The sequence below is a fragment of the Dama dama genome, chromosome 1 (genome assembly GCF_033118175.1).
Source record: "Dama dama isolate Ldn47 chromosome 1, ASM3311817v1, whole genome shotgun sequence".
NCBI lineage: Eukaryota > Metazoa > Chordata > Mammalia > Artiodactyla > Cervidae > Dama > Dama dama.
The window spans coordinates 43,647,881-43,671,465 of record NC_083681.1 but is presented as its reverse complement, the minus strand read 5'-3'; the positions used below and the strand labels follow the sequence as shown (position 1 = coordinate 43,671,465).

The following is a 23,585-nucleotide window of genomic DNA, read 5'->3' as shown; positions in this document are numbered from 1 at the left end:
TAGTCTCAGCTCTTAAATACTTACTACACTATCACCCAAGTTAGTTAAGAACATGGAGAAGACATTCTGAGGCAAGAAAAAACAAGTTCCAAAATATTATGTATAGGATGATCTTATTTGAATTGAAAAAAAGAAAAAACCTTTATTGAGACATAATTCATATTACCATAAAATTGACACTTATTAGGTGTACAATTTTCTGTACCAAAAAAAAAAATCAATTTCAAATCTCACTCCACAAGCACCATGTGCCATTCTTCAAAGCCAGCCAGCTGGAAAAGTGGGAAAACTAGTATGCAAAAACAGGAAGACAGTCTGCTCAAAAGGGAGAGGCCAGACATTCATTACCTGTTTCACCTGTAGCCCATGACTCCAAATCCTTTCCAGCAGGTCACAAAGACTGGCAATCAAGGTATTCTCTTCCACCCCTGTGATGTTCACTTCCCCATGTCCTAGTTCCACAGCCTCTCGCCCCATCTTCTCCACCAGCATCCTCTTGGTCTATAAAAAATCAGTCGGTAAGATAAGACACCCACAAGTCAGCCAGATCACATTCAACGAGACAGGCTTGTGGCCACCTGCCAGGTACATCTGTTGGGCTGAGAGGAAGACCCACAGGTAAAGAGTGTGTTTATTTTTCACCGTATCGGTCAGGTTATATAGTAAAGTGCCTTCTTTAAAGAAGATAAAAACACAGAAATCACTGACCGTGGGCATGTGATCTCATCACTCTGGATTCAGTTTTTTTACTTATGAGATGAGAAGAGTTGAATAAAACCCTTTGGTCATGCTCACCTCAGACATTCTCTGATTCTCATTGCCTAATTGACCTTTTAAACAAATCTTTAAAGGCATTTAATCCTAGAAATATATCTGAAGTACCTGCCAAGGGGATAAAAAGTTGAGGAGTAATTTACTTTTAGGTTAAAAAATTTTCATGTGCTCACTGTAAAACAAAAACCATGCTGTATAATGATAATTGCAGGTTTCATTACTATGTGCCAGGCACTGTACTAAGTATAACATTACCTCAGTTAAGCCAAATAGCTCTGTAAGAAGTTATTATTTTTCACAATTTATTGATAATGAAATTGAGGTCAGAGAACTTAAGTAACTTGCCCAAATTCAAACAGCACAGTAACAGCACATCTGGTCTTTGAATCTAAAGCTGCCTGAATATTGAATCAAAGTTCTTAAGGAAGATTTAATCATGTTATAAATGTGTGACATATAAAAATCTGAGCAAGGAAAAAAATCACCCCATACTCTACCTTGCAGAAGCAACAACTCTTAACACTTTGGCATACTTCTTTTCCAGTGCTACTATTTTTAACATTTTTATTGTGAAATATATCTCATATACATACACATATGTGTTTATGTGAGTGTATACTATTAGACTAACATGACCTAAGTTAAGGAAAAAAAATAATGCCCATCTATACCTTTGAAGAACCCTATGTGCCTTCTCCAATCACCTTCCCACTCTAGAAGTGATCACTGTCCTGACTTACACAATAAAACTACAGAAAAGCAAAGAAATGATTAACAATGTAGTTTCTTTTCTCTTCTTTTTCACTCAACTTTATGTCTGTGATATTCATGCACACTTAACAGATCTGTTGTGCAATTTAAAATATGTTAAGATGATAAATCTCATGCTGCATTCTTAGCACACACAAAAAAAATTGCAAAAGAATATAAGGAAATTTTTGGAAGTGACAGACATCCTGATTGTGCTAGCAGTATCACCAGTGTATGCATATGGATATACATATACCTATGGCCAATTTGTGTTGCTATATGGCAGAAAACAATATTGTAAAGCAATTATTCTCTATTTAAAAATAAATTAAAAAAAATTTTAAAATCACCTATAGATACCTCAAAAAAAAATGATCAAGACATATACATAAATATGTGCCATTTTTAATACAGCAATTACATCTCAATAAAATACCTTTTAAAAAATTACTATTCCTATAGAATGGCAAAAAACATGCCAACAGCAAACAAACTGAATAACACGCTTTGGTCTGACACACAGTAGGCACTCAGTGAGCTCTTTTGTTTCTAGACACATGAGGTCAGTGTCATCAGATTAAATTAGAGGGGCAAAAACAGTTGCCTGTGTGTAAAATGAATCTGTTGACAATTTAACCACATTAAAACTAATGATTTTAAGTAAGTAACACAAGATGTCTAAAATTAAAAACTACCACTGTCTCTCAGCTTTAAAGAATACATATTAAATTTTTATCAAGCAAACTATGCTTGCTCTCAATCAATGTTACATTTTATGTAAAACAACTACATCTAACTCCAAGTTAACAGGATCTTAACATTAGTACTATATCATTATATTAATAATATTTTAAAAATCAAGAGAAGAATGGTCAGAGCTAAGCCTTGGTCTCCACTTTGGCTGCCAAGGAAAATACACATTCAGAAGAGTCCACAGCTCACCTTGTTGCGACATTCCTTCAGCAGACCTTCCACAAACTTCCAGTTGGTCTGGGCAATCACTGACGGGGAGAGGTTGGACAATTTGGGCTGGCGGATGGTGCTGCCCATATTCCTGGCTTCCTGGATATACTTCTAAAGCAAAAGGAAAAATCAAAAACTTTGTGCCCATGCATACAAATCACAGGCAACCAGTACAGATGGGTGCCTGAAGAGGGCACTATCACCCTGCACTATCTTACTGCCTCATTCTTAGGCTCAGGGCAAAGTTTAAAAAGCAACACTTGTATCTTAGAGAAAACTAAGAGAACAGGGTGAATTCTGCTTTTTCTGACATAAAGCACTCCATGAGTGCTGGAATTATCTTGGCTTTAATGACACAAAAGGTAAAAAACACACAGCTGCAACATGTATGAGTGTGCAAACTCCTATGTGTGAACAAACCAACTCTAACCTCAGAGTACTATTGAGAAAAATCACTTTCCCCATCAAGTTGGGAGGAATTTAATCCCTCTGCTCATATCAAAGATATCCATCTTTGCTAAACTGTTGTAAAGTTGTCTCTGACTTTTTGTGACCCCATGGACTGCAGCACGCCAAGCTCCCCTGTTCTTCACTATCTCCTGGAGTTTGCTCAGATTCATATCCATTGAGTCAGTGACGCTAATCATCTCATCACCTGCCGCTCCCTTTACCTTTCACCTTTAATCTTTCCCAGCATCAGGGTCTTTTCCAATGAGTCCACTCTTTGCATCAAGTGGCCAAAGCAGTGGAGCTTCAGCATGAGTTCTTCCAATGAATATTCAGGGCTGACTTCCTTTAGGATTGACTGGTCTCATCTCCTAGCTGTCCAAGGGACTCTCAAGAGTCTTCTCCAGTACCACCATTTGAAAGCATCAATTTTTCAACACTCAGCATTCCTTATGGTCCAACACTCACATTCATACACTACTACTGGAAAAACCACAGCTTTGACTAGACGGACCTTTGTTGGCAAAGTGATGTCTCTGGCTTTTTAATATGCTATCTAGGTTTGTCATAGCTTTTCTTCCAAGGAGTAAGTGTCTTTTAATTTCATGGCTGCAGTCACCATCTGCAGTGATTTGGGAGCCCAAGAAAGTAAAATCTGTCACTGCTTCCACTTTTTCCCCACCTATTTGCCATGAAGTGATAGGACCAGATGCCATGATCTTAGTTTTTTAAATGTTGAGTTTTAAGCCAGCTTTTTCAGTCTCCTCTTTCACTTTCATCAAGAGGCTCTTTAGTTCCTCTTCACTTTCTGCCATTAGCGTAGTATCATCCGCATATCTGAGGTTGCTGATATTTCTCCTGGCAATCTTGCTTCCAGCTTGTGATTCACCCAGTCCAGCATCTTGCATGAAGTACTCTTGCATGTGTGCACACTCAAAACAACTGTATTTTCTGCTTTTCTATAATTTGCTGGTGATTCCCTACATGCTGTCTGTTTTAACACAGAACCCACATCAACGCAATTAACTGTTCACTGACACCTTCTCGGAACCCCAATTTCATAACCAACATTTGTACTCAACTTCTTTCTTGCCCATGTTTATTCCAGAGGTACAATTCTGTCCGTTCTATCTTCTGGCCCCTCATTCTGCCCCTACTACCAACCCTCAAGACTAGGCTTCAATTACTGTCACCTGCACTACTGCTAGGAGAAGGCAATGGCACCCCACTCCAGTACTCTTGCCTGGAAAATCCCATGGATGGAGGAGCCTGGTAGGCTGCAGTCCATGGGGTCGCAAAGAGTCAGGCACGACTGAGCGACTTCACTTTCACTTTTCACTTTCATGCATTGGAGAAGGAAATGGCAACCCATTCCAGTGTTCTTGCCTGGAGAATCTCAGGGACGGGGGAGCCCGGTGGGCTGCCGTCTAAGGGGCCGCACAGAGTCGGACACGACTGAAGCGACTTAGCAGCAGCACTACTGCCATCTGCTTCCTAACTTGCTAGCTACCTCCAGTACCTCTTGCTCCCAAAATATTCTGCCCACGGTCTCCTTTACACAATCCACCACCACACTTTGGGTCCTGCCATCTCCTCTACTTGCAATGCTCATCTTTGTTCCTAACAATCCTATCATCCTCAAGACTAAAAGAGATGCTAGTTCCTCTAGGCAGTCTTGTCTGAGATTATCCCGGACAGAATTTCTCTAATCAGTAATCAAACACTGGCATGCCTCCCATACAGCTCTTTCAAAAGACTCTTCTACTAAAGACAGTTGCATACCTGCCTTTGTCCCCTTAATAAACTGGCATTCCCTGAGGACAAGGCTATCGCCTTGTCATTTTTATATTTCAAAGTGTTTACTATAGGGATTTTGACCAAGAAATCGTGCTCAATAAACCCTGCTGAAAGAAATACTATGGAGGTTAGTTGGAAGCCCTAGAGGAGACTTTAAAAATAACACCCACACCCTACACCCATTATGCCTTCCTCACAAAAACACTAAGTACAACTGTGCCCTATAAACCAGCAGTTTAAAATTCATGACCATACTTTGCAATTTTAATTTATTCATATTTAAAAAACAGCAAAAGCAAAATATTTTCCCATCCACTGTGGTGCTAGACATATATAAAAATAATATGCTTTACTTGACTTTGTATAAAATGCAAACTTCAGGGTCTTTTCTTAAAGAGAAGTTGCTGAAATAGGTTTCTGAAGCTTAAGCTCCATTTTCACAACTTCATTGCAACTCAGTAAGGCAGGGTCTGCAACTTGAGGTTTATAACTAGAAACTTTATTGGGAACAAGTTATAGCAGTGCTGAAAAACTCTGCTTACAAGCAAGGAGGACTCAGGTCAATTCAAGAATCCTCAATCCCCAGGCACCTGATAATAATATTCCCTTGGCTCCTCTGAGAAAAAAGTCAAGATTACCTCTTTTAAATTAAGATGAAGAAAAAAAATCGGTAAAAAAGGCTTCTCCTCCCCAGGTTCAGAGATTTATAGCATTACCCCAAGTTCAGCTTTTCCTCCATCTCACTCTAACAAATTAACTTATTTTCTATCATACCAGACACACACAAAAGCCTCAAGAATTTTCAAAGGAATTTTTCCAAGTTGCAGAATCTTATCTCCTGATGTTCCTGTCACCCCTACCACTCTCCCTACACCGGGGAGAGAGTGAGTATCATGCATGAGTGACTACTGAAACAACAGTGAAAGGCTTTCTTCCAAGTATTGGGAGTATCACTAAACACGAGTGCAAGTCTGGCTCAGAGAGAGGATGCACGTGGTTCCACTTGTGAACCACTGTACATTCTAGATTTGTCACAAGCCAGGCCCGTATCAGGTATCAGGAATTAACTCATTATTAACTCTTCCCTGTGGGAAGGATGTCTGAATCAGATCAGAGACCAAGGACGTAAGAAAGAGGAGGGTACAGCACGGTAACAGAGTCATTTCTTATCATTCTCAAGGTATCTTACCTCTCTCTGGTCATTGTCTAAACGCAGGTGTTCTGTGTGCTGCTTCTGCCGGTCTTTACGCCTCCACTGGGCAGGAGCATTCCTTTTTGTCCATCTGACAGAATCAAAGCAGACAATTAAGAATATTCTGCTAAGAAAGTAAGGTCAACTTACAGGAGAAAACTTAAACACCTAGGAACCAATGGGAAGCTACCAAGAAGTCACCAGAGGTAGCTCAGAAACCTTGATATAAGGGCAGCTTAAAGATCAGTGACTGGGCAATAAGGAGATATCTTTCCATGGAATCGAGATGTTCTCTCTCTTGAAACATCTACAGAAACTTCACTTGCAGATCCAAAACTATTTTCACTCATCTCTGCCTGGCCTCCGACAAACTTATCTCCAAAGGTTAACAAAGAAAAATTCTGCTAAGTTACTGGGTTTCAGGTCAGACTCCAATTATTTCAACCACCACTTACTCTACTCCACCGCTTACAGTGCTAGCTAGGTGCTGTCTGGGTCCAGTTATGAGATTTGCAGATGATTTCAACCCATCTGCAGTCTGGCCTTTTACAGCTGCTGATACATGGAGCTATTCCAATTTGCACAGTGGAGACGGGAACTGATGATGCTCTGTCACCTGTTTCCTTGTTTAAACAAGTGAACAACCTGGACAGTTTGTATCTTCTCCACATCTGCTTTACAAAAGTCAAGGTTTCCTAGAAATAACAGTCTAGGTCCAGATACTGTATGACCACTGTGATCTGGGAGCTGGACCAGGGAATCTCTGGGGTTGACTCACTTGTTGCTGGCTGGCCCAGTGGAAAGTACGTCAGACTGCAGCTTAGGGAAGAAGCCTGGCTCATACTTCCCCTGTCCAATCTTCATGTCAAGTAAATGGGGGTGAACCGCAGTATGATCAATTTTTGCCAGTCGCAGCTCAATTGCTTTCTCTGGATAAGAATGAAAAAGAAAGTCTACTACTTTAAAAAATGTATCAAATTCTGGGCAATAAAACAAGTCTCAATAAATCTGAAATAACTTCAATCAGACAAAGTAAGTCCTGTGACCAACAACAATCATTAATACCTTAAAACTAAATAACACATTTCTAAATAAACCAGCGGTCATAAATCAAAAAAGGAAATAAAAGTATTTTGAGCTAAATAAAAAGGAAAACACAAAATAACAAAATTTGTGGAACTTCATTCTTTAAAAAAGAATTTCCAAGATCCCATCTAAGTGTCACGTTTTAAAGAATCTCTAAAAAGTTGCCATTAGCTATGTGTTTACCGTTTTCCAATCAGACTGATTCAAGAAACTGAGATGTCCATGCAGAATGAGATGAGACAGCTGAGCTACTCTAGCCTAGAAATCTGAAGCCAGCGGGAAGAACCCTGAATGAGCATTGCTGGAGTACATATCTCAGGAATATACCAATGGCATTACTCCTGGGAACAGAGTGTGTAGTTGCATGGAGGGTCTTTGATACTCATTTTTCTGAAATGAGTCACAGAAATGAGGGTTAGTTAGCTCTCCTTCCATATCCCAAACCCCATATTCTAACAAGACCACAAGAATTCATGTTCTGGACACAAATGAGACCATATCAGTATTTCATGTAATTCATATCAGTATTTGGTGTTCCACAAATGAATTACAGATGGGCTGAGGACTGACTGCTTCAACCTCTGGGCAGGAGAACAAGGCCTCAAGTCACTACAGCCTCTCATTTTAGTCCCCAGTATAAGCAGACTCCTCCCTTTAGTCCCACAATGTTACACTAAGTCGCTTCAGTTGTGTCTGACTCTTTGTGACTCTATGGACTATAGCTTGCCAGGCTCCTCTGTCCATGGGATTCTCCAGGCAAGAATACTGGAGTGGGTTGCCATTTCCTCCCCCAGGGGATCTTCCTTACACAAGGATCAAACCTGCATCTTTTATGCCTCCTGTATTAGCAGGCAGGCTCTTTACCACTAGCGCCACCTGGGAAGCTCTCTGAAACCACAGAGCTATCTACAAAAGCAGGCTCCTGCTCTGGACACTCTTGGCTGCAGAAACAGACACACACCCAGGCAGGCCAGCTCTGCACACAGCACCAAGGCACACGTGTGTGGGCATACAATCCCTGCTCCGTGGGGGACCAGCCTGACCAGCTCTAATCGGCATACCTGGAGGACACTTCAGGATGTGGGTCTCCTGGGAAGAGGACATGCATCCTGACCAGGCAGGCCCAAATTCAAGGCTTCTTGGCCTTAAGTGGTAGACCTAGGCTCTCAAAGTCATATATAAATATTGTCACTTTCAAGTGTAACACAACATGAAAAGATTGGGAAGTCCTGCTTTAAAGTGATGGTTTAGGAGATCACTTTGCTCCCCAGGACCAAAGCCTTAAGCAGGGTTCTAGAATCTGAAACTGGATGTGCTCTAGGAGGCAAAGATGACTATGTCAGAGTACTCCACCTGTATGGGCAACATGTCCTCAAGACTTGGCCAAGAGGACTATCATCTTAATGAAAGGCCTGGAGCATGAGCTAAAAGATAAAGTCAGAAGGCTACCAAGCATAAGGTTGAGGAAGCCAGGACATTGTCCAAACTGTCACCACTTGTATCTTCAAAACCTAAAAAAATGCCTGGCACATTCATTCATTCATTCAGTAAGTACTTACCATACACTGGGCACGAAATATTTATGTTTAGTAAATGAACAAACAAAACATACCAATAAGCTACAAGGACACTGAATATCACTCATGGAAGTGAGCACACTACTTAATTTGACACCGCAGGCTGAGACTATTCTCTAGCTAAAGTGATCCAGACAGAATCTCTGTAAACAAAAAGGTATACTCCACCATGCAAGTAGCAAACAACTTTTAACATCTATATGTTCTAGGTACAATGTTAGAGGACTGGGAGTAAGACAATGAGTAAATACAGTCTCAGATCTTAAATTGCTCCCTGATAATGATACCTCAGAACAGAGATTATAAAGGGGAGGCAAGAACAAGGCACCACAGAGCTTAGCGAGGAAATCAACTCAGCCTGAGCACATCAGAGAAGGCTTCAGAGGAAGAGAAACATCAGCTGGATTTCTGTTAGCAGCTTACTTACCCATAACTCACTCATCCCTTCTTTCTTGCTAACAGAATCTCAATACAGTTTGGGCTAATATTACACCAGGTCAATACTCACTTTCATAGCCTCCCTCGCACTTAACGGTAGTCACATAATACGCTTTTATGAGACAACAGAAGCTGTTGGGAATTTCTGGGAAAGCTTTTGCTTTCTGATATAAGAGGGAAAAAACAGCTGGCATCAACTTTCCCCTTTGCCCTGAATGTGAACATAGAAGGCCTCTTGTAACAATGAAGCAATAAGCATGAATATAATAAAAGTCAACATGTTAAGGATATCAGAGTGAAAAGATAGAATTTCATTTCCTACATTGCTGAGCAGCCGAACAACCACCAATTCTGCCCTTCTTGATAATTTGAGAACAATAACCCCCATTTATTTAATGTGCTGCTAATTAGATTCTCTAGTACTTACAGCAGGACCCATTCTTAACTGACACAGTGTTGAAGGATGAGAAAAAGTTTGCCAGGCAAAAAAGAGGAGAGCATTACAGGCAATGGGAACAACTTATGCAAAAGGAGAAAACAAGAGAAAGAAGCTGACATGTTTAGGAATAAGGACATGTTAGTGATATAATCCAAGAGGCTAGAAAGCTAGCAACAAGGAGGCCTCACTTGCTTCATCCACAGTGGTACACTTCTGGTACATGGATGTGCGCAGAGTAGGTGTCCGAACATTCAACAGCCTGATCTTGTCTACTCGGGAGTCAAACACCCGGAGCACAGGATCTTTATCATCATCATCATGACACATGATTTTGTTGTCAATGAAAGAAGCAAACATCTGAGTCTCCAAGAATCTTGAGAGGAAAGGCAGGTAGGGCTCAGGCTGATCTGACAGAAAAGATGCCTGGTGGAACCAAAAGGAAACAAGAGAGTCATCGAGAGGGAAGAGGTCATGTCAGCCTCAATCAACCAAGCCTACATACCCATGGGATTCAGTAGGTTAATTGTTCTCTGAAGCTTCCCAGGTCTTTATAAAAAGCAAAGAGCAAAACCTCTTCATCATTTTAAAAAATTTATATATTTCAGATATCCTGAAACTTTGACACACTGGCCTAAACTTACTCAGGTAACCTACTGTGGCAATCAACGTTCCCAGAATCCTAATGTTCAACCTCCATGTGCATCTTTGCCTAAAAGAGCTCTGTCTGAAGGTAAATCACCTGATAGCAAAAACCAGCACTCTGCTCTAAAGCAACCACATTTTACCAACATCACAAGGACCAAGAACTTGTTTCCAGCATGTTTTATGGAAGAAAACCTCATCTTCAGTCACATCTTTAAGAGTCTCACATGTTCTCATTTCTTACCACCTCCCCAGCAGGACTATATTAATACTTACTTTATCAAAATTTTGCATCTGCTCCCTGTTGGTAAACCAGGACTCCTTATCCTGGCTGGGCTGAATGACAAACACCTCATAATCTGCAAACATCTGAGTGAAACGATTTGCAAAAACTTCCCGGATCTGAATGTTTAGCTGGTAAATTCTGAGTTCTTCTTCATCACACTGAACTTTGAGATCCTTATTGCTGCTGGGGTCATCACGAACTTCCAGCTACAAAAACAAAACAAAATAAAACAGTTGAGAACACCAAAATTTTTCTTTTTATCCCAAAGAAAGGCAACTCATCCTTTTTTCCCCACAAGTCATTTACTTTGTAGCAAATGGAGAAAAAAAAAACAAAAGAGAAAAAATGGGGGGGAAAAAAAGAATTCTGACATGAAGAAGAGATAAATGAGGGTGTTCCACTTGCAGGAATCCAGCAACTCAATGAAAGTGGACAGAAATTCATTACAGGCAGAGAAATAGCAATAGAAGAAAAGGCACTAGTTATCTCAAGGGTCAGGAAAGAAGAAATTTGGGAAGGCAACAAGAAAATGATAATACAAAGCACCAACGTTAGACTCTTGTTCTCCATCTCTTTTTCTCCCCCATATTAACGTTCCCTTTATCCCCCAAAATTTTTCCTTACTGGTCTCTTTTAACCTTTTTAATCTCTCTAACTATTTCTCTGCTCTTCTTTAACTGGCCATTATTTTTCTTTTTTAATATCTGTGCTACTAACAAACCAGGAAAATGACATGTTTCACACTGCACTAAAAAAAAAAAAAAAAAAGCCCAACAAAATGATTACCCTATTTTGTTTATATGTAATTTAAGAAAGTGATATAACAGTGAGAATGGAGAGGGTGAAGAGATGAGTAAACAGCTATGGAAAGCAGACAGTCTCATCAAGTTAGGCAATGGAAAGCTAATACATCCCCGGGAAGAGCAGAGGCCTAGAATTCAAGAGGATCAGGTTCTAACTTCAAGTCAACCACATAGAGGCATTTAATCTTAAGCAAAACCCTCAAACTCTCTTAAGTCAACAATTCCTGCTCTATGTGCTCTAGGTTGCTGTGACACTCACCTGGCAATGGATCTGAAAGAGGTCCAAACTCAGACTGCCACCATCATCCCTCCAAGTCTCTCTGCTGCAGTGTTTAGAGAATGACAGCAGTTTCTCCTTGATGTCCAAGTGAAAAGCTACCCAGATTTAGATTCAAGTAGCATTCACATAGGATCATGTTTGCCAGAGCCAAATCCAGAGTCTCCCACACAGAGCATCCTTTCACTACTCACAGGTATGCACTGCCCTGATCTGGGTACTTTCTTATCCTATACTTTATTTCACCAGGTCATCACCTTAGCTCAGACCCATACATAGCATCTTACCTTCTCCAGGCTCACCCCAGTCCTCTTGACCAAGGCCTGCAGGCGGGCGATAGTTTCATTCTCCTTGAGGAACTCATAGGAATGTAAAGGGGAGCCTGCGATGTTTCCATTCCTCTTGTCAGAGACGAGCTCAGAGGCCCGCAGCCTCTTCAGCTTGGAAGCACTCTCGCTACAGTGAAGGTTTCCTTCAGGCGGAATGCCAAATGCCATAAGAATCTCAGAGACTTCCTGGACAAACTCCAATTTGTTGGGAAACTGAGGCAAGTCCTCTGGTAACTCAATGAAGTGGTTGTCAATGTCCACAAAGCAGAGGTTAGCCTGGTAGTCAAAACAGGAGGAGGACTGTGAACAACTCCAGAGTTATCAGAGGAATAATGAACAAGACAGGAAAGAGCAAACATCTGCAATGGGCACAAGTTAGGTGTGGCATAAGGATGGGGTGGAAGGAGGCTGACCTGGGTCCCAATCATGCCCTGATGCTTTCCACTCTTGGGATCTTGGGAAAGTTATGAAACTCTGTTTCCTCAGTTATAAAATGAAGATAAAAATACTTCTCTTAGTGATAAGGATTATATAAGTACATAGATGTTTAGCATATAGCACCAAATTCTTCATAGTAAATGCTCACAGAATATTTGCTGAACTCACAAATTCTTACAACAGTAGAAAGAATACTAGGAGAGTGTCAGAAAGTCTGGGTCCCAGATCAGACTCTGTCACTATCTCCCTATATGGCCCTGAGCATGCCAGTATTCCTTTCTGAGCCTCATTCCTGATTTGTAGGATTTGGTGGCTGGTCTTGATTTCTGTGCTTTCTTCTGGCTTTAAGACTACTTCTGAGAGGATACAGAGAGACAGTACTTTATACACTGCTGGGGAGGTAGGTAATCTGGATAAACAAAAAACAACCTGGCAATAGTTACCCTTATTTTACAGACAAACTGACACAGAGAGGTTAAGAAACTTGTCCAAAGTCACACAGTTAGTAAGTAGTACAGCTGGGATTTGAACTTAGCCTGACTTCAGTCGTACCCTCAAGCTCTTAACCATCCACTCTTCTCCTGAGAGGTCTTATATGTTTCTTGTTCAGTTTAACTTAAATATTTCATTCTCATCCCTGTTGGAATTTTCGAGTAATGCAGCTATAAATTAGAAAAGTCTTCTATCTGATTTGTATATTTATCTTATAACCATGAACCTGCTGTAGCCAAGACAACTGTCATTTGCTTCACTGCAGAGCATTATTATGTGCTTAATTAAGCATTTGTTATAACAAGGATAAAGAGACAACCAACATCAAGGATTTAGGACAGTGTTAGTATACAATAAACGTCAATCAACACTTATTATCACTGTGGAATATAAAATTTCAATAAATGAATATACACACAAGTACACACTATATATTATTAAATAGGAAAATTCCATAATGAAAAGATGCTAATAACCCCCACATTTGTAAATTTAATGTAAAATGGTTTTAAATCCCAGAAAGATTTTTACTTTTATGAAGGGCATATCTGATGAACTGACTGAATCTTACCTAAAAAAAATAAAAGAAATAAACAGCCAAGAAAATTCTGAGGCCACACTTACGGCAGAAAGTGAAGAACTGAAGAGCCTCTTGATGAAAGAGAAAGAGGGGAGTGAAAACGTTGGTTTAAAACTCAACATTTAGAAAACTAAGATAATGGCATCTGATCCCATCACTTCACAGCAAATAGATGGGAAAACAATGGAAACAGTGATAGGCTTTCTTTTCTTGGACTCCAAAATCACTGCAGATGGTGACTGCAGACATGAAATTAAAAGATGCTTGCTCCTTGGAAGAAAAGTTACGACCAACCTAGACAGCATATTAAAAAGCAGAGACATTAATTTGCCAACAAGGGTCCGTCTAGTCAAAGCTTTGGTTCTTCCAGTAGTCATGTATGGATCTGAGAGTTGGACTATAAAGAAAGCTAAGTGTCGAAGAATTGATGCGTTTGAACTGTGGTATTGGAGAAGACTCTTGAGAGTCCCTTGGACGGCAAGGAGATCCAACCAGTCAAACCCAAAGAAAATCAGTCCTGAATATTCATTGGAAGGACTGATGCTAAAGCTGAGGCTTCAGTACTTTGGCCACCTGATGCAAAGAGCTGACTCAGTTGAAAAGACCCTGATGCGAGGAATGATTGAAGGCAGGAGAAGGGACAACAGAGGATGAGATGGTTGGATGGCATCACCGACTCAATGGATATGAGTTTGAGCAAGCTCCAGGAGTTGGCGATGGACAGGGGAGCCCAGCATGCTGCAGTCCATGGGGTCACAGAGTCGGACACAACTGTGCAGCTGAACTGAACTGCCTGGCTGGATTCTAATACAGATGTAAAACAACAATCTGCTGGAAAAGAATAGTCTTGAACAGACCAATCTATTGTGGATGGATCGTTCAATAAATGTTTTGGGGACAAATGGACATTTAGAAATGTTAAAAGTATAATATCATACTCCAAAATAAATTTGAGATAGACTGAAGATTTAAATATAAATAAAGCCACTTTATGTCATAAAAAAGAATTTCTACCTTTCAGAGACACATATGAAATATATGATGACCTAATAATGTTGTGTGAGATTTGCTTCAAAATAATCCAGTAGGATTCATCCAGTAGGGTAAATGGGGAAAGGGTGGAGGATACAGAAAGAAGAATGGCCATGAGTTTATTATTATTATGCAATGATGGATGCTAGCCTATTTTTACATATGTTCAACATTTTCCATAACAAAGAGTGAAAAAATAAAAACATTCACAAAAGTATTAAAAGAAAATATAAATGATTACTATTATGCCTTAGGGTAGAGAGTTGGGCTTTTTAAATTTTGGTGGTGGTGATGGTAATAGTGGTGTAGTCACTAAGTCGTGTCCAACTCTTGTGACCCCATGGTCACAAAGGTTAAAAACCTTGTATAAATACTGCCATTAAAAGAATTTAAAAATAATCTGGGAAACAATAATTGTCATACATAACATGTAAAAGATTAATATTCAAAGAAATTATTGAGATAAAGCTAATTCACCCAGCTGGAAAATGGTTATGAAAGGCAAACAGAAGAAGTTTCTGTTAATTTCAAATATATGAAAAGATGTTCAGTTTCACTAATAAACCAAGAAATGCAAACAAAATATTTTTTACCCACTAGGATAGCAAAAATGTAAAAGATTTACAGTGTCCAATGCTGGCAAAGTTACTAGGAAACAAACACTGTTACTGGGAATGTGAGTTGACAACTTTCTGGGAACAATCTTAAAGACATTATTTTTTTTAACCAGTCCAACCCAGAAACTAGAAATTATGAATATTTTTATCTACTAATGTACTTCTCCCCAACCTACACAGTTTCACCCCCAGGTAATCACTATCCTGAATTCTTTTTTTTTTTTTTCACTATCCTGAATTCTATGTTTGTTATCTTTTTGCCTTTTTTCATTTAACACATATGCCTTTAAATTTTTTGCTTGTGTTAAATTCTGTAAAAGGATCACTGTCCTTTAAGTAGTCTTGTGGTACTACTTTTCTTCACTCAACATTAAGTTACTAACAACCAGCCATTTTGTTTTATGTAACTACACATTATTCATTTTCACTCTTATACAATATTCCACTGGGTATATATACAACAATTTATCAACCTTCTCATCAAAAGGCCTTCAACTAGCTTCCTGTATATTGCTTTTACACTGTTACACATGTTTTCTTGGACACATGTGCAAGATCTTCTCTTGGTTATATCCTAGGAGTGAAACTGTTATGTCATAAGGTATGCAAATGTTCAATTTTACAATATAAGTCCTAGCTGCATTCCAAAGTGGTTATAACAATTTATATATTTGCCAACAATCTAAAGTGATCCTACTAATAATCCAAGTATTTTCCAAAACTTGGTATCATCAGATCTCTTAATATACCCACTTGAGTTCAGTTTAGTCACTCAGTCGTGTCCAACTCTTTGTGACCCTATGGACTGCAGCATGCCAGGCTTCCCTGTCCATCACCAACTCCCAGCGCTTGCTCAAACTCAAGTTCATCAAGTCAGCGATGCCATCCAACCATCTCATCCTCTGTTGTCCCCTTCTCCTCCTGCCTTCAATCTTTCCCAGCATCAGTTCTTTTCCAATAAGTCAGTTCTTTGCATCAGGTGGTCAAAGTACTGGAGCTTCAGCATCAGTCCTTCCAATGAATATTTAGGACTGACTTCCTTTAGGATTTTAGGATTTGACCTCTTTGCAGTCCAAGGGACTCTCGAGTCTTCTCCAGCACCACAGTGCAAAAACATCCATCCTTCGGCGCTCAGCTTTCATTATGGTTCAACTCTCACATCCATACATGACTACTGGAAAAACCATAGCTTTGACTAGATGGACCTTTGTCGGTAAAGTAATGTCTCTGCTTTTTAATATGCTGCCTAGGTTGGTCATGGAGAAGGCAATGGCAACCCACTCCAGTACTCTTGCCTGGAAAAGCCCATGGACAGAGGAGCCTGGTAGGCTGCAGTCCATGGGGTCGCTAAGAGTCAGACACGACTGAGCAACTTCACTTTCAGTTTTCACTTTCATGCATTGGAGAAGGAAATGGCAACCCACTCCAGTGTTCTTTCCTGGAGAATCCCAGGGGTGGGGGAGCCTGGTAGGCAGTCGTCTATGGGGTCGCACAGAGTTGGACACGACTGAAGCGACTTAGCAGCAGCAGCCAGCAGCAGCAGGTTGGTCATAGCTTTTCTTCCAAGGAGCATCTTTTAATTTCATGGCTGCAGTCACCATATGCAGTGATTTCAGAGCACAAGAAAATAAAATCAGATACTGTTTCCATTGTTTCCACTTGAGTGGGTACATTTAATTTACACTTTCCTGATTACAAGAAATGTGTATTTTTTATGCAATCCCTCTTCATATGCTTAGCCCATTTATCTGTTGGGTTGCTCATCTTCTTACCGATTTGCTAGAGTTCTTTATAATCTCCTGATGCCGACTCTTTATAGGCTGTATGTGTCCTACACATATCTTCTCCTAGCTTTTATCTTTTCATTTTAAAATGTCTTTTTCTTAATTAAAGAGATCAAATTTGTTAATCTTTTATTTTATGGAAAGTATTTTCTTCATCTTGTTTACAAAGTCCCTACCCCAAGATCAAGACTGTATTAATGTTTTCTTCTAGAAGATTTAAATTTTTGCTTTTGACACTTAAATGCTTATTCCATCTCAAGTTGATTTTGTTAAACGATTAAGGTAAGAATCCTTTTTTCCCTATGGACAAGCAATTTTTCCAGCTCCATTACTAAAAAGTTCTTTGGCATGGTATGTTTATTATATATCAAAACGCTGTTCCACTGTTTCTGCTATTTATCCCTATATCAGTAAGTCTTATATTCTAGGAGGCAGGCGGACTGTACAGTAAATCCAGCTTTATCTAACTATTCCACAAACTCTCAATCTATGAAAACTTCATGTTTTAACATGTCCATGTGCCATGTATGCATTCTTTCAATACATATTTGCTGAGTGCTTAAATTACTCCATTAACAAATCTATAACTAAAGAGAACTTTCCCATAACCAAGATTCAAAAATTAGAAGAATCACTTTAAATTCTACCTTCCAGAGTTCTTCCACTAGAAAACAACTTTAAACCCTTGTTAAATGCTTCCTTGTTAAAGAGCCAATACATGTTTAACACCTAAAAATAACACCTACTTTTATGTTTATTCCTTTAAGATTTTAAAATCATAAATGCCTTTAGGATCAAGCAATTAAAAAATACAGTAAAGACGGAATTAAATCATCTAGTCTTGAAAATCACCTGCCTCACAAGCCTTGTCCATACAGCTAACAGAAGCAAGCACTGTGACCCCTCCCCCGCCAGAGGCACACAGTGCAATTATTTATCCTCTTGGTTCTCCTCTCTTTAGAGGGGGGAAAAAAAGTTTGTTCAATAGGAAACACAGAGGCAACTAAACACCACTATATCCACTCAACAATGCTTGGCTGCCATTTCTCCCACTGCTCTTGACCAAACACAGAACATCTGCAAAGAATCTGATAAACCCCAAATGCTGTATCCACATATTGCAGATACTCCTGGACAGAGGCGGCTGGAAAAAAGAAAGCAGCTCAGGCGCACTTCGGGGGTTAAGACAGGAGCCTCTGAGACAACACTACTAGCCATTCTTCGCCGAGTTGGGCTGAGGCTGGTAGGGATAAGAAGGCAAAATGAAAAGGCCATTCAGCTACCAGTCTAACATGACAGCTTCATGCTCCTTCCTGTCAGGACACAGAGGACTCTGCCAAACAGAAGTAACTTGAAATCTACCTCAAACCCCTTTCCTTATCTGAAAAAAGGCCAACTCCTGCAAACAGCTTGAGGGACAAGAAGCTTGGAAGAGGCACTGAACCCAAGTGACTAGTTTTCTTCAGTTAACCTTCTGTCTCATCGGGAGAGGCCATGGGAAGACTTAGCTACTCTGGGGCAGTGATCACATGGATATCCCAAACCACAGAAGTTTCCTAAATCCCTTCCTGCAAAAGGTCACAATGGTCTTTTCCAGCCCTGACTTCCTAGCACCAAATCACAGACAGCCTCACTGGTTAGTCTCAAGAGATTACTGGGGGAAAGGTACTGAAAAAGTATCCTGAAAAAGAAGGAAAGAAAGAGGGACCCAAGACAGAAAGAAGGAATACCCCTTCCCCCAACACAGTCGTGGAGGAACTGCCTCCTTCCTGTGCTCAGACAATGAAATCCAAAAGAGAAGCACAGGACAAAGAAAGCTTCACAAAAGCAGCACAGCACTCTCACTTGCTCAGGGCCAGCTGAGCTCATGTGTTGGTGTAAAAAGAAACAAAGGGCTTTTCACAGACTTCTGATGCCGAAAGATGGGGCAGCAACTGATGAATTCTGACTTGGGAGGTTAGGGAATGTACACTCTTTATGTCTCTGGATAAAGTCCCTTTTATACATCAAGTGTGCCCAACCCCACTACCCTAATGATGCCCACTTGCAAAGGCCTAAGTGAATTTCCCAGCCTTAGTCATCTCTGGGTGGTAAAATCTGAGGTAATTTTTTACTTTATACCTCTGTGCACTGTTAGAATTTGAAACTATAAATGTATCATCTCTGAGACATCCTAAAATTATCTTTCAAAAATATTATCACTCTCCATTCATTATGTGTACCTTTGATGATGTTTTGCTCCTTGAGAAACCTTGTCATTCCTTACCAGCCTAAAGTTTACCACGGGGACTACACAGACTCAGATATCCCAGAGGTCATCTGCTAAAAATTAAGGTAGAAAATATCCAGCTGTGTAACTATCCCCACAAACACATGATCTTCAGAGGGACTGGCTGGATGAAGTGGGACTCTGAAACCCTAGAACTGCTTATAAAGTACACACAGGTATTCTCCAACCTACCACTCCTTCTTAAGGGGACCACAAGGAGAGGCAGAGTACAAAAGATGCAGCAATGGTGGCGGTTGCAAAAGTGGAGGCTCCAACATCCCAGAACAGAGTGAAATTCTGGGTTTCTCAAACAACCCACAGTTTCTCAAACAGTCCTGTTAAGAAAACTGCTGGTCTCCCAGCAGCCTCTTCACACACCCACATACATGAAGCACACACAGAAGGATACCGAGAGACCCTACAGGAAATAGAACTTGACCGCAAGTGTATAACCAGCTGATGCCAAAGATGAAAATAAAACAGAAATCTGGCTTCTTGCCTAGTGACCTATTTATCAGATCATGCATGCCTCTTTGCCTTTCTACCTTCAATCATTTCTATTGTTATTCTTATTTGACTTTTACAAAATTATAGTTAGGTTTACCAGTAAGAAGTGTCAATATTAAATATGCGATCATTTAAAGCAACAACAAAAAGCTCTGCACACTCCAATCTTTGATATCTACTCTTCAGGCATATGTATCAGTAGACAAATACATATAAAAACCCAATACTCCAAAATGCAATGGCTTTCTCCATCATTGTGAAAGTCAAAATGGAGTCAGTATTGCTGAGAGAGACCTCTAAAATGGAGTTTAGGAGGCCACTAAGGAAGTATCATGTTTGCACAACTCAATCTGGATGGATTCAGACCTTTTGGCCTGATAAAGTCACCCAGAACACCTCCAAAATCTCAAGATACTAAAAGGCCCTTACCCTTAAACAATTTGTGACAGTCTATATATTTATAGGACCCCTACCCTAAAATAACTTGCAATTTCTTAAGGACAAATATTCTGACTTAGATTAGAGTCGATCACAACTCTTACAGGGCAACTTTTAACAACTTGATGGTTTTTTGTCCTTATAAGGCCCTGATTCTTTCTCTTCCTTGGAACACTCTTTCAGGGTTACCAAATCTGAGTCTCCCCAATTGCAAATCTTAAGTCCCCAAATAAACTCTGTTCTTTTTGCAGACTCCTGAATTTTTTTTTTTTTAGCTGACACCATTTAGATCTTTTCTTTCTTAGTTAATCTTGTCCCACCTCAAAAAGCACAAAGCACTATGGAATCAAAGAAGCATAGGAGGTAGAAAAGCAAAAACTACAAAGAAGAAATTTTGATTCTAAAACCAAAGGAAAGAGAAAAAGAGATGCATCTGAAAATAAATTAAATATTACAGTTATGATCTAATTATCAGGATTGTTCATCACGGTGGCTACCCAGACATGCCCAACAACAAGAGGCTGCTCAGACCCACTTCCATGAGAATGGTCTCTTCTTTGGAGGTCCTTTTACTCACATTCCTCAGTTATACATAAAAATCTTCCCCCAAAAATCATTGGTAAAGGAATGAGACCGTTGTGTGAATACTCCAAACTGTTCTTCCCAGGCCTTTCCACTGACTATGAAATTCAGAGTAGTAAAGCCCAATTCCCCCAGCTAGTTTCATACCAGCCACCAAATGACCAAAAGAGGTAGATGAGTTTTACCTGTAATTCTAGGAAAATAAACAGTGAACAATCTTATTTCTAATGGGCTTTAAATTTATTTTAGAATGAAGTGCTAAATAAATAAATACTTATTTCTAATCAGTTATTTTAGTATTTGAAACAACAGAAAAGACGAACAGGCCATTCTCACAGCAAGAGAGGAAAAGCATTATCTCAAGGCCTTCATTATCTTGAGCAAGGAAAATTTTCAAAGATGTCTCAGTACTACAAGAATCACTATGATCTGGTCGACTTTTACAGAGCAACTGTGGCCTATAAACGAAAACCAATGATTTATTAACACAAGTCTGGCTACTAAAGTAGCTATAAAATTATATTATGTGGAATTTATTTAAATAGTATGAAATAGTATAGAAATAAAATACAATTTAAATGTATGATAACTGTTGAAGCTAAAAGTATTGCAAACAGATTCACTATGCTACTCTTCCATGTAAATTTAAAATTTTACATAATAAGATTTTCTAATAAATGTCTTAAAAATATGTAAAATACTATGTTTGAAAAAATGTGCATGAAAAAGGCAGTTCATAATAGTATAAACACAGAGATTACAATAAACGTATGTCAGGTGATAAACAAGTGTTTCCGGAATGATAGAAATGAGCTAAATGTTATTATTTTTACTTTTTTCCTGGAAAGTTATTTATGTTCTCCAAAATAAAAGAAAATAAACTTGGTGATACCACCCTGGACTCATCCCAAAGCCCTTCTCTCCCAAATCCTGTATCAGGGCCACAGGCACCAGCACCCAAGCTCCAGGTTTCTCTTACCTCTTGAGGCAGCTCCAGTTTTGACCGGTCATCCAAACCATTGGAATGCAAGCCCATCAAGTACGGCACAGGAGCATCTAAGAAATGTAGGAGAGAAGCCGGGAGAATAGGAACATAGACATGCTGCCACTGGAAAGGAAACATGAGAGCTGTAATTGTCTCCGCCACAGTCATCAGTCGCTGGTAATCTAGGTCAAAAAAATAAACACATACACACAAACCAGTCAAAAACAAGGCATCTGCTTCTCCAATAGTAATTAAAAGTTCTTAATACAATTTCACACATAGAAAGAACAGTATAAACTTCAGCAAGGGTATGCTCAGAGCATGATTCCCTTATGGGTATCAGAGAGACAACCCAGAAACCTCAGTGGATCACATGCTGAAGTATACCCCCCCCCCCACACACACACACAGGTCCATGCTCGTTATAACATTTAATAGAAATACAATAGAAATCATAAATGGCACCTTGCTCTAAATACTAAATGAGAATGTTAAGTAGATTCTCTTAAGTAGAAAGAGGGTAGAGAACTAGAACAAAAAGAAAAGGAACTGTGGTCTGGTTGCTATTCAGCATGAATGCCAAACACCTCATTTACCACTTACATGCATCTGCATTCTATAAAGATCTGATGTGAACTTTGCCATCAAGATCAAGCCCAAAGAACCACCAACCAAGTAGAAGCTGGTTTTCTACCTTTAGCCAAGTCTGCCCCCAACCTGACAACTCAGCCTGAATGAAAACAGTATGAAAGTATCATTTTAACACTTTGATAAAAAGCTTCCCTAGAACTTGACAGACCCAGAAGACTGATTTTCATTACTCAAAAGCCTATTCTAGGTCAGAGAGCATAGCTTGGAAGAGAAGGCTTATGCTCAAAGTTTAGGTTTTTTTTCAGGATGCAATTTCTAGACTTTTTTTCTTTTTTGTTTGTTTTTGGAGTTGTTTTATTTTTTAAAGGAGCAAAGTCAACACAACAGATTTATTAAAATCAAAATTTAACAAGTTACTATTTACAAATGGTATGATGGTTTCAGATACTTACGGACAAAGTAGGAACAAAAATTTTAAAACCGTATGAGTAATATCCTCCTGGAACGGTTGATTTCAAATGAGTGAGTTTTCACAGGGTTTAAACAGCCTATGCACTAAAAACTCAGCCCACCATTTAAGCAAATCACAGCTTAAAGGAGTTATAAGTTAACAAAAAGCTTTCCAGAAAATGAAGACAAATGAGTAGGAAGTGAGCAGAAGCTGATATGCATCAACTAGATAGAGAAGTTTTAGCAAAGCATCCTGTGTAGTCACCAATAAAACTCTGGAGCAGCTTACACGTTGATCCTGGCCAAGCATGACCTGGAAATAGTTTTTGGTTTTTTTGTTTAACTAGTAATGCAATAATTAAAAACTGATGACTAAAACTTCACCATCTCAAACATTTACAGGTAGCCCTCTGCTTCCCTGGTGGCTCAGCTGGTAAAGAAGCTGTCTGCAATGAGGGAGACCTGAGTTCAATCCCTGGGCTGGGAAGATCCCCTGGAGAAGGGAACAGCTACCCACTCCAGCATTCTGGCCTGGAGAATCCCATAGACTCTACAGTCCATCAGGTTGCAAAGAGTCAGACACGACTGAGTGACTTTCATTTCACTTCACTTCACTCTCTATCCACAGTTCCACATCCAAGGATTCAAACAACCATGGACTGTTCATTCTTATAGTACATATTTATTGAAAAAAATCCACATATAAGTGGATCCATGTAATTCAAACCCATGTTTTTCAGTGTCAGCTGTTTCACCCAGTTTTAGTCAAGAAACATGGGCTTCCCAGGCGGCACTAGTGGTAAAGAATCTGCCTGCCAATGCAGAAGACACGGGTTCCATCCCTAGGGCAAGAAGATCCCCTAAAGGAGGGAATGGCAACCCACCCCAGTTTTCTTGCCTAGAGAATACCATGGACAGAGTACCCTGGCGGGCTACAGTCCATGGGGCCACAGTCTGACACAACTGAGTGACTGAGTACAGTCAAGAAACAGTAACTAAAAAAGCAACAAGACTTACACA

At 39.7% G+C, this 23,585-nt stretch overlaps 1 protein-coding gene across 1 annotated transcript in view; it reads right to left on the bottom strand.

Annotated features, from left to right (window-relative positions):
• Positions 1–23,585, bottom strand: part of DENND5A (DENN domain containing 5A) — a 92,809-nt gene that overhangs the window by 20,577 nt on the left and 48,647 nt on the right. The window contains exons 5-12 of the mRNA XM_061147892.1: positions 21,519–21,706; positions 11,759–12,076; positions 10,382–10,597; positions 9,652–9,886; positions 6,702–6,852; positions 5,921–6,014; positions 2,467–2,598; positions 349–501 (exon numbers count right to left, since the gene is read on the bottom strand). Of these exons, the coding sequence (XP_061003875.1) occupies positions 349–501; positions 2,467–2,598; positions 5,921–6,014; positions 6,702–6,852; positions 9,652–9,886; positions 10,382–10,597; positions 11,759–12,076; positions 21,519–21,706 (1,487 nt within the window). The remainder of the gene's footprint in view (positions 1–348; positions 502–2,466; positions 2,599–5,920; positions 6,015–6,701; positions 6,853–9,651; positions 9,887–10,381; positions 10,598–11,758; positions 12,077–21,518; positions 21,707–23,585) is intronic.